At 38.7% G+C, this 12,615-nt stretch overlaps 1 protein-coding gene across 1 annotated transcript; it reads right to left on the bottom strand.

The window, feature by feature from the left end:
* Nucleotides 1-1,607: 1,607 nt before the first annotated feature.
* Nucleotides 1,608-3,573, bottom strand: LOC125847020 (uncharacterized). Its single transcript, XM_049526729.1, has 3 exons — nucleotides 3,138-3,573; nucleotides 2,235-2,311; nucleotides 1,608-1,643 (listed from the first exon to the last, which is right to left on the bottom strand). The coding sequence occupies exons 1-3, from the start codon at nucleotides 3,571-3,573 to the stop codon at nucleotides 1,608-1,610; spliced, it is 549 nt and encodes a 182-aa protein (XP_049382686.1).
* Nucleotides 3,574-12,615: the final 9,042 nt, after the last annotated feature.

Raw genomic sequence — 12,615 nt, 5'->3', positions numbered from 1 at the left:
TAAAAAGAATTAGAAGTGATAGAGACCGTGAATATGAGTCAAATGAGTTTAATTCTTTTGTTAGATCATTGAGAATAATTCATGAAACTAGACCTCCTTATTCCCATTCATCTAATGCTATAGCGGAAAGAAAAAATAGAACCTCAGTTGAATTAACAATGCCATGCTTATTTAGTTACATGCACCTTTAAATTTATGGGGTGAAGCTATTTTGACTGCTTGTTATGTGTTGAATCGTGTGCCTCATAAAAAGTCTAAATTGACACCTTTTGAATTATTGAAGGGTCACAAGTCAAGTTTGGGATATCTAATAGTTAAGGGTTGTCTAGCCTGTGTGACGCTAATGGATTTCAAGATTACAAAATTGGGTAAGAAAGTTACTACTTGTGCTTTTCTTGGTTATGCTTCAAATAGTACGACCTATAAATTATTTAATCCTGAAGATAATATTATAATTGAATCAGATGATGCTATTTTTCATGAAAATAAAAAGTAGTGGGGCTCAAAGGATTGAACAAAATATTTTATCACTACCTAGTTATTCTACTTTTACTTTGAAAAATAAAGAAATTGATGATTTTAGTTAAGAAGAAGTAAAAGAGATAGAGTAGAAAAAGATTTTGATCCTGATTTTTATATGTTTAATGTTGGAGATGACCTTCCCACCTTGAAAAAAGCTTTATCTTCACATGATTCTAATTTTGGAAAGAGGAAGTAAATAATGAAATGGAATCACGAATTTCTAATAAGACTTGGAAGTCGTTGATTTACCACTGGGTCATAAAATAATTATTGGTTGTAAATTAGTCTTACGAAAAAGTTGAAACTGGATGGATCTATTGATAAATACAAGGCTAGACTAGTTGTAAAAAATTTTAAGCAACTAGAAGACTTGGAATTTTTTGATACTTTTTCACCGGTAACTAGAATTACATCCATAAGACTTTTAATTGCTATGACTGCATTATTTTATTTGCAAATTCATCAAATGGATGTAAAATCTGTTTTTTTAAATGGAGACCTACATGAAAAAAATTATATGGCTCAACCCGATTACTTTGTTGAAGCAGGCCAAAAAAACAAAGTGTGTAAGCTTACTAAATTTCTATATGGCTTGAAACAGGCACCAAATCAATGGCATGAAAAGTTTGATACAGTAGGATTGAAATTTATTTTTAAACAAATGAGTGTGATAAGTGCATATATTATAAGTTTTGGAATAATTCACAACGTTATTGTGTCACCACCAAGACCGTCATGATTGACACCCACACTAACCGTCCGATGGGAGAATCATTATACACCCGACTAAACATTTAAAGATACGGAAGCAGGTTTAAATGATGAACTTAAAGTTGAGTTCCCATAAACTCTGAAGGTTTAAACAAAACAGCTAACATAATCATTCCGGAAGTTCAACCCCTAGAACTGAAAGTCATTGTACCAAAACTCTGTTTAACCAACAAGACTATGACAAGGGGGTGCAACCCCGAAAACTAAACAAAACAATTCGAACCATATAGTCTGAGTCCGAAGAGAATGGACTAAACAAAAGAAGGATCCATGGCAGCCTGAAAGAACTAACTCACCCTTGAATTCGGTCGCAGTCAATAATCTCCTAACTGAGGTCTGTCAGTAGCTGCCTGAAGATGCCCAGTACTCAACAAAGAAAGAGCAAGTACATTATCAGTGCACGAAACCACGATGTACTGGTAGGATCACACGGCTACTCCCATAAGCACAATATACACAAGCAATTACAACACAGTAAACACACATATACAAAATGCATAATTCAGTTCTCATTTTAGGAGCAACATGCAATTTCCCAATTTCAATAACAATTAGATATGAACGCAATCATCACAAGTGGTCCTCTCATGGAACCCACACCCAAACTGTTAGTGTGTTGAAATATGACACCCGATACAATATACATGTGTCGGAATGTGACACCCGCTCCAACATATGTATCGAAACGTGACACCCGATCCAATTTATGTGTCGAAACGTGACACCCGATCTAATCAGCACAACCACAATCACAATCACAATCACACCCATAATGAATAGTGCTCATAGTCATACAATCAAGTAATAGGTTCATGACATGTAATTCTTCACACATAATCGTTTCATTGGATTCGATTCACATTTACCTATTCACATATATGCATGAATACAATGAAGCAATTAACCGACATATACCACACAACAGGAAATCGAACCATCACCTGCCTCGAAACCAAGCCTGAATACTCCCAAGACACTTGAGCCTTCCCTTTCCAAAGTCTTTCAGCTTGTTCTTGGTCTGTAAGCAAGTAATTAATGGAAGGATCAATAAACAAGGTCTAATTTATCCGGATTATAACAAAATTAATAGCCCAAGACCAAACTCATGATTCTAATGTTCAACTAAAGCTTTTCCACTATTAACTTCAGGCTAAAACCCTCCCCCTATGATAATTACCCAAGATTCTAAGTTCTAGGAATCAAAATACGGACTAGGGGAGTAATTTCCTTACCTTTAGCACTAGAAGTTGTGGAAATCTGTCAAGAATTCTCCCTAGGTCATCCCTTAGCTCTTAAGAATGAAGTTTTGCAGAAAATAACAAAATTGAGGTTTTTCTCCGACTTAAGTCGTGAATGGCCCGCCACGACGGATCCCATCCCGCCACAATGGCCCCATCCTAGCGGGATTAAACCCACCCCAGCGGTTGCACGGAGACAGAACCTCAGAATTTGAGTTCCAAGCTCTCATTTGACAACTTACCTACAAATAAGGACGTTCCAAAACTACCCTTTCACGCCAAGTCAGTTTCGGGAGTTTTACTTGCCCGAATTTGATTCCTTAAAGTCGTAGAGGCTCCATAACGTCTTGGCTATCCACTCATGTGATCAAATTCCCCATTCATTACCAGATTTCTCTAGATCTCACCTGACTCAGATTTCGTCCAAATCTGGACTAGGCAAGAAATTTCCAAGTTACTACTCATAAGTGTTTTGGCCCAAATTCCTTCCCATTGGCTTTTTCATAACGATGAGAACAAGTCGTTAAAATAGATACCAATTTACCCATAACTCGTTCCCGAGTGACAAAGTATAAGAAAAGGGCTAAAGCATGAGTAGAGTAGTACCTGAATAGTTGAATAACTGGGGGTACTTGTCTCGCATGTCCTTCTCGGTTTCCCAAGTGGCTTTCTCAACCGGACGATGCTTCCATTGAACCTTTACGAAATTTATCTCCTTGGTCCTCAGCTTCTGGACATCGCGATCATGAATTGCAACTGGTTCCTCCTTATACTGAAGGTCATTGTCTAACAAAACTGAGTCCCACTTTATGATGTAATCTCCGTCCCTATGATACTTCTTCAACATAGACACATGGAACACTGGCTGGACTCCAGATAGGCTAGGCGGTAAAGAAAACCTATAAGCTGCTAGCCCTACACAATCATGAATCTTAAATGGACCGATGTATCGAGGATTGAGCTTGCCCTTCTTGCCGAATCTCATCACCTCCTTTATGGGTGACACTTTAAGAAGAACTTGCTCACCTGACTGAAATGTCATGTCCCTTACCTTACGGTCTTCATACCTTTTCTATCGACTCTGGGCTGCTAGAAGCTTAACTTGAATGCTTCTTACCTTTTCCTGAGCATCTTTCAGCAAATCAACCCCCAAAGGTTTCACATCTCTAGCCTCAAACCACTCTATGGGTGATCTACATCCCCTCCCATTAAATGTCTCGAATAGTGCCATGTCAATGCTAGAGTGGTAACTGTTGTTATAGGAGAACTTACACAAAGATAAAATCTTATCCCAATGCCCTCCAAAGTCAATCACACATGCCCTCAACATGTCCTCAACATGTCCTTCAATACCTGAATTGTTCTCTCTGATTGCCTATCCGTTTGTGGATGGAAAGCTATGCAAAAAAGTGAGTTGAGTTCCCAACTCCTCATGCAATTTTTCCCAAAGCTTGGATGTGAACTGCGTACCACGGTCCTAGATGATAGAAAGGGGCACCCCATGCAGCCTCACTATCTCTTTCACATAAACCTTAGCCAATTGCTGAGCATTATAGTCCACTCTGGTTGGAATGAAGTGGGCCGACTTAGTCAGTCTGTCAACCACCACCCAAATGAAGTCAAACTTTTCCAAGGTCTTGGGAAGACCAACCACAAAATCTATAGCTATCCTTTCCCACTTCCATTTCGGAATTGGAATTTGCTGAAGCAACCTACAGGCCTTTGGTGCTCATACTTTACCTGGTGACAGTTTTGGCACTTAGCCACAAACTAAGCTATGTCTTTCTTCATGCCAGACCACCAATAAAGTCGTTTCAAATCTCGATACATCTTGGTCACACCCGGATGAATGGAATATCGCGAACCATGGAATTCTGTCAACATCTTCTGAATCAAGTCATCCACTGGATGAACATCAATTATCCCCTTAAAACTAAGCACACCAACCGCATCAAGAACTATATTTTGTGCCTTACCAGACACTGTCTTCTTTTTGAGATCTTTCAAACTGCTTGGTCTTGATCTCTGTAATGAATGTGGGTCTAACCTCAATGCTGGCTAACACCCCACTTTCTCTGAGATGCCCAACTTCATAAACTTTGACTCCAAGGTTTGAATATCCTTGGCCAAAGCTCGCTTGGAAACACCCAAGAAAGCTAGACTACCCATACTCACTGCCTTCCAGCTTAATGTGTCTGCCACCACATTAGCCTTATCCGAATGAAACTGGATGGTAACATCATACTCCTTGAGTAACTCCATCCACCTTCATTGTCTCAAATTCAGGTCGTTCTGAGTGAATACATGTTGTAGACTGATGGTTAGTAAACACCTCACACTTGACACCATAAAGGTAATCCCGCCAGATCTTCAGGGAAAACACTACCGCTGCCAACTCCAAGTCATGCGTCGGATAGTTCCTCTCATGAACTTTCAGCTGCCGCAATGCATAAGCTATAACATTCTTATCCTGTATCAACGCAACACCAAACTCGAATGTGAAACATCACAATAAATAATGAAATCTTTACCTTCCACTGACAGTGCCAGAATAGGTGGTATGGTCAGAAGGGTCTTAAGCTTTTGGAAACCCTCCTCACACTTGTCGATCCACTCGAAAGGTACCTCATTTTTGGTCAGCCTTGTCAAATTTGTGGCGATAAAAGCAAAGATTTTCACAAATCACCGGTAGTAGCTGGCGAGTCCCACGAAACTCCTAACTTCCGTCACAGAGCTAGGCCAGACCTAGCTCTTGACTGCTTTGATCTTTTGGGGATCTACCATTACCCCTTTCATTGAAACCACATGCCCCAAAAAGGCAAGTGAAGTCAACCAGAACTCACACTTAGAAAATTTTGCATACAACTTCTATTTTCCAAGTGTAATATTCTAGAAATTAGTAGACTTAACTAGAGCCTAATGTAAGAGTTCTAGAGCTTTACGTGGGGTTTAGAGTTGTAGAATTTATTTCCCGTACTTAGAATGAGGGGTTTATGGGTTAAATGTCAAGGTACAACTACCCAAGGACCAACCAAGGGGTCCTTAAGGAGGACCTTAAAACATCTCCAAAAGCTATCAAAAAATAGCCCACTTACGATGGGGACCCACTCCCCGTGGGGGAGTGTCGTGGGTCAAGGCCTTCAAGTTAAGTTCATGGGCCTCTCTGATAGGATTAGTATGCTTAAATGCCGATTTTAATTTGAATATCTTGCCAGTAGTGTTTTGATTGTTGAAATCCCGTAGCTTGGTGCATTGAAATAGATTAAAATTTTGTGGGGTAGCACTTGTATGTTATGGGTCTTGTTTGAATTTGTGTTGTGCATGCTTTAATTTTGTTTTTGGGGGTTACGGGGTTGATTTTGAGAAGTTGGATTGAAAATAGGCACGTTGGGTCATTTGGCGAGCTGGTTCGAGCTCGCCGAACCATTCGGCGGTTCACCTAATGTCCCCATCTTGCCTTTAATTTCATGCTTTATGTGTTGTTAAATTTTGTAACTTTTGGCGAGAAGCCTAAGGTCACCGAAGGAACTCGTCGACTCGCCGAAAGATTTCTTGATCGCCCTTAGTTTGCACCTCTGAATCCGTTTCGCACTGTAACTTTCGGCGAGCTAGTTCTTTCTCACTGAAAGTTGTTAGTGATTCGCTGAAAGGGTCTCCCATCGCCAAATTGCCATAGCTTTAAAACTGATTTTTTGTGCTTCTTTTCGAATATTTCCTAACTTTGTCTCAATGCTTTGCGTACATAGCTAGACCAAAAGTTGCTGGGAAAATCATGCCACCCCGAAATATAAGAGCATAGAATTTCAAATTAAATGAAGGGAGGTTGAATCCTCCCAATAAAGGCAAGCAAGCACCTTCACCTGGAAACAAAGGCAAGGGTAAGAAGCCCATTTCTGACAGGAAGACTACTCCCCGAGACCCCTCTATTCCTTCATGGGCTCGGGGACTTTATACTACTGTTCAAAAAATTTTGGCGGACACACCTATAGCAACTCCTGATTAGTTTGGTGCTATTGTTCCTTTAGAAGGAACTCCGGGCACTGATGCCCAAGTCCAGACTGATGCACCTAGCACTAATGCCCAGACAGAAGGAGCGACTACTTAGATCGGATCCCTTCTTTACCTTCCTCTCTGTCTATCTTTATGTTGACTTATCGATATTATATTTTCGTTTGCATTTGAGAACACGTGTTTTTATTTGTGGTGGGGTGAGACTCACCTTTTGTGTGACACTCGTAGTTCTTATTTTGTTTATATTTGGGCTTTAAGCTAAAAATTGTGTTTTTACACTGCTTCTGTGGATACTTGAGCTTGTGGCTCCTTGCTTTTAATAGTAAACGATTTTGACCCTTCCAAAAAATTTTGCCACCTCTTGTATGTGTTGAATGTGGTTGTTCCCTTGCAAATTTGAGTACCAATTTTGATCAATACCGATGACTCAAATAGTGCTCATAATCGAACAAAAATGAATATGCGGCTACGACGAGGCAAATTGAAGTTGCATAGATAATATGTGAACTCGTTACATCTCGTTGTGACTAGCCAAGTATCGAATTGAGTCTCTTATGATGAACATGCACACTAGCGAAAGTGTGAAGTCTTGTTTGACATTGGTGTCAATGCCTTGTGTGATGAGCTTACCGTGAACCATGTGTGATGACACTTAGAATTTGCCCCGTTGGTCCGATTGACTAAGTGTTGCAATTTTTTGAGATGATCTTTGGCAACTTTAAAGAGTGTGAACCAATTTGACATTATACCTCTTTTGTAGCTTACCTTGCAAGTGTGTGAACCTCTTTTGAGCACCCTTTGAGTCTTAACCTTTTCTTGGAAGAAACTTAATAACATTGATACCTTTTATTGACCCATTACCCATAATCCTCATGATCTGTGGTTTGATTGAATAGTCAATTTAGGCCAAAATCCTAAGTTGGGGGTGTGGTGAAAAGAGAAGGCAAATCAAGAAAATGCAAAGAGGTCCCTTTGGCCCATGTTTTGAGAAAAAATGGAACCCCTCTATATATATAAAAAAAAAAAGATTGAAAAAGAAAGAAAAATTGTGGAATAAGGTTGTGGAAATACAAAGAAAATAGGGTTTCCAATGACCCATGGAAAATGAATAAGAGGTGACTTTTGAGCTTGAATGAAAATGATAAAGAGAAGGAAAAAAGGTGTTGTTCACATTACATTTCATGAAGATTACAACCTATAAGCCTAAATGACAATACCATTATACCCAGCCCCATTACAAGCCTTGAAAAGACCTTTCTTAATCTTGAATGAGCTGAAGCAAAAGTCGATTGGAAAATAAGGGAAAACCTATGGGTGAAATCATGTATTGTGTTTATCTTTGTGAGTGTAAGTGTTGATCTTGATTCCGAAACTTTAAATGATTGAACCATTGAGTGAATGTGGAATCATTTTTTGTGTGAGGGCATTTGAATACCTTTGTTGAGCTTGAACTTGTATTTGAAGCAAGTATAGTGAGCTTGAGATTCTTTGGTAATGGTGAGTCACAACTTGAATCTTTGAGTGCACAATTGATCCTTGCACGAGTAAGTTGAGTCTTTTTGTGTGCATTCATGATTGAGTCTTGTGTAGCACTGTTTGAGACATCCTTTTTGACTTGCTGAACTTGAGTTTTATTTAAGGACAAACAAAAGTTTAAGTTGGGGGTGTTGATGAGTCCACAATTTGGACTCTTTTAGGGCTTTATTTTGATAGATTTAGTGTCTTCAAATGCATATTTTGTCTCAATAACTGATGAAAATCCTTGAGTTTCAGGTATTTGGAGTTAGAGACAAAGCATGGACACTATTGGGCAGAAAGGAACAAGACAGCTGAAAAGAATGAAAAAAACACGGCCTAAGGATCGCCTAAACCATTAGGCGAGTCGCCGAATGGCTATGGCCTCGCCTAATGTTCCAGTGTGCCAAGCTCTGAAGAATAAATTCGAGTCGGCGAGATAAAGAAATAGTCGGCGAGTCGCCGAACTATTCTGCGATGTTGTACTCTATCTCCCAACCTTACATAACTTGAATTTGTTGAAGGCCAATGTAGAAAGGTGATGAACAAGACCAAAGAGTGGATCGCCGAGTGGATCAGAGACCCCGACTAACTGCGCCGAGTGGTTCTTCGCAGCACACTTTTTGACAACTATAAATACTTGCTTGAATTTTTAGTTTAGAAGGCAATCAATATCAAATTTTAGAATATCAAACATTATTTTCAGTTTTTAGAACTTAGAGTTTTGGAGACTTTGTTCCTTAACTTTGAAGATTTGAAGATTTCCATTTCTAAGCAATTGGAAGTGGGTATTGAAGATTCTTCATCTTAGACCTGTGTAAAGACAATATCTATCATACCTATTTGATGGAAACACTTTTTGGTATCGATTTCTATCTCTTTACTATGTCTAGCTAAAATCCCAATTCTTGGGGTGTGATTATGTGAATATGGGTTGAATTTACTGCTGTGTATTGCAAATAGATAGTTAATTTGTTGTTTAAAGGTGAATTCGTTCGGTAGTTGTGTTTGAATTTAATGGGGTTGTAGTTGCAAATACAATTTTATCTCTGTGTTTTTTATTTCCTTGAGAGAGAGAGGTTTTAAAACCAAAACTACTGAATTGATAGTCTATGGTTATTGGGTTGTCGTGGGTTCAGCTCGAGAGAGTGAATCCTAAACCCTCTCCCACATATTCAGCTCGAGAGAGTGAATGGACTAAGGTGAAGGTTGTGCTTCATTGCCGCATATTGGTGTTCGAGAGAAACCGATTTGATTCGGGGTAAATTATTCGAGAGAAAATTTATCCCCACTAAAGTCTAGCTTAGGTACCAATTTACAACGATTTACTATCAATAGCATTTACCCAGTTGTTTATTTTAGCCCATATTCCTATTAGATCCTAAGAATCTTGTCTCCATATTCATATTTCTATATTATCTGCTGCTTCTAGTTGATAATTGACTACAAAACCCCCTTCGATAATTGACATTTGTGTCACCCTTTAATTTGATATGTTTTTCTTCGTACAAGTCTTTAACTATAATTGACTTGATTGAAGTTCTTACTTTTCTCTTAATTCTCGATTACAAACCGCTCCCTTGGGACTCGACCCCAAGTCACTAGTTGGGTTATATTACTATTGAATGACCGTGGACGCTTAGTATTGGATGAAGCGCCTGGATACGTAAAATCAAAATTCTCCCAATTGTGAAGAAAAACCCAAAATTCTAGCTTGGGTTTCTTCCTATGTTGTGGGTTGTGTTGAGAATGGTTCCAATTGAGTGAATAGTACTTGTTTATGATTGATTTAGTATTGAATCATGATATATTGATGATATTACATGTTTTCCATGGTTAACCCTAGTCTAATTGATGAGATTGATATCATGTGGGTCTATGCCATGAAAGATGAAATTGAAGACTTAGTGATGATCTTCTAGAATTCATATTTTGAGTAGTAATCGATCAAGACTAGAAGCATGTAAACATGACTTGAATTAGATTAAAGTATAGATGATGGATCATGACTAGTAATACATGAGATTGAATCTTTATATGAGATATGGCTAGAATTGCTTAAAGATAAAGCTTGTGACTAGAATGTCTTGTGATCTAGATTTGGGTGATGATTGAAAGAGGTAAAGCTTGTAATCATAAATGTTGACTTATAGGGTTATGAAAGTAAAGTTAATATGATCTATATTATGAATGTATACATGTTCTTGTAGAATTTATGTAAATGCTAAGAGTACATATTGAGAGTGAAGTGTAAATGATTAGGTTGTTGTTGTAGGCTGATTGAAAGGTTATTCTCATGAACTCATAATGAACTTAACATGAAAGGTGTTCTCAAATAGTAATGGTTCTAGGGTTGAAAGGCTTTTCTCACCTAATGGAACCTAAGGCTAAAGAACCTTCATACATAGGTCATGGATGGTAATAGTTGCTCACGCATGGTCTAAAGAGGTATCTTAATGAATTAACTTTAATTGATTGTCAAGGACATCCTTTCATGAAACGTGAGTCATAGTAGAGACTTAATAATTATCTTGTGGGATTTAGGCCTAGCACTGAGTGGATATTGAAGTGAGATGGAGGTTCCCACCTAGTTGAGTTTGGGCTTCCAAAATGGGAACTCTCACCTACTAGGGTCCGGATTTCCTAAAGTATGTCTCATGAGATGGAAGCCTTCACCTAGTGGATTTTTGGGTTTCTAGTAGCAATCTCCGTATCCCATAACTACGTGCCCCGTAGAAAATTAGCTAGTGGATCCAACTAAGCTAACAAACCGATTATACCTTAGGCAAGTGGACCAACCCTTGACGGTGTGGGTAACATCGGGAGGGATCATGTGATAGCTCATATGTTCTCATGTTGGTTAAGGCTATATCCCAACTACTACAAGATTAGTAATGAACTAAGATTATGCTTAAAGAAGCATCTCCTAGAGTTCAAACTTAATGAACTAAGACTATGCTTGTGGAAGCATCTCCTAGAGTTAAAAACAATGATAAACTAAAATGTACTTAATGTAGTATCTCATAGGGTTCAACTTAATGAGGAACTAAGATATGCTTAATGAAGTGCCTCCTAGTGTTCCAATGCTTTCAAACAGGGACTAGTCCCTAAATAAGAAGCATGAGTATGATGACCTAAAGAAGTACTTAGTATGGATGGGATTATGGGCTCTCATCTATGCATTGCAAAAGTATGACTTAAGTTTACCTAAGAAGGGTTTCTCTTATATCATGTATGCTTTGATGGATTGTTGCTATAGTCGCCTTCTATGATATGATTGACTAAAGGTGAGAAATTTCCTTGGTTATGAGAAGTAAGTTAAGGATAAGATCCTAAGATGGTAAGTAGGTATGATTGCCTAAGGCGGTACTTAGTATGTAACACCACGTATCCGAAACAGACAAAAAATGCAAATTTTGAGAAGTTGCAGGTGCAACCGACGGTTGCCATCCACGAACCGTAGGTCAGACCACGGCCCATGCTGGTGGCCGACTAGCACAGACCGTGTTCGATCCACGGTCCGTAAGTCTGACCGTAGGTGAGGGTCAACAACCAATTAGAGGAAAATTGTTGATTGGGTCAACTTCAAATAGTCATAACTCATAGCACAAAAGGAATTGTGTCCCATGACTTATTTTATGGTAGTTAATTGAATCCTCTTTCCAACGCCACCGAGTTTGCTAAAATCTGACCTCCGAGTAAAATGTAATGCTCGTTTTAATGAAGCCCTGTCGGACAGAATTGACCTACAACTCCAATCTACGGACTGTAGATTGACCTACGACCGGTAGGTCCTGTCCGTCAATCACTCCGATAGCATTTAAGTCAAGGGTCTTTGGTCTTTTCCTATTTCGTTGGACCCCTAAGCTACGTCGTTTAGACCCTAAATTATGAGGTTTTAGTCAGTTTAAGCCTAGAAACATAACTAGAACTTACCTAAGTCAAATCATTAATCAAAACTTAGAAAAATTATAGCGTAAAAGGAGAAGAGAAGTCAAGACCCCTAGTTCAAGAACGCAACAAGGTTCCATCAGTTCCAGCCCTGAAATTTAAAGATTTCTTCGTGGAATTCGTCACCAGGTATGTGGGATTTCACCCATTAGGTCCCTAGTTTACAGTCAGTTTCTTGATTCTCTTATTATGACTAGACTTAGGGTTTCTTGAATGTTAGAATTATTGGGTTCTTAGCTGTTAGAATGATCCAAATCAGATTAGTACGTTAATATTCAGTTTAATGCATGAATTCTAGAACTCTAGTTATGTATTTCTTTAGTTCTTGAATTACACATGCTAGGTTAGATATTTCAGTTATTCAGTTATACATGCCTCACTTATTAATGTATCAATATCAGTTTAACCATTGCATTCTCAGTTTGCATGTACAATTTGAGCTATCCAGTAACTTATAGAAATTCAGTCATAATGTGCTAAATACTTAATCCATTGGGAGTAGCATAATACCGAGTTGGATTAGTGTTCAATGTACCCAATTAGTCCCGCAACTACGAGCCACGTAGGCTATAAGTCCCCTCTGTGGGCATTATTTTAGTGATCACGC

Source organism: Solanum stenotomum, chromosome 12, assembly GCF_019186545.1.
Source record: "Solanum stenotomum isolate F172 chromosome 12, ASM1918654v1, whole genome shotgun sequence".
In the NCBI taxonomy this organism is placed as follows: Eukaryota; Viridiplantae; Streptophyta; class Magnoliopsida; order Solanales; family Solanaceae; genus Solanum; species Solanum stenotomum.
Note: the sequence above shows the minus strand (reverse complement) of the source record. Positions and strands in the feature narration are given on the sequence as shown.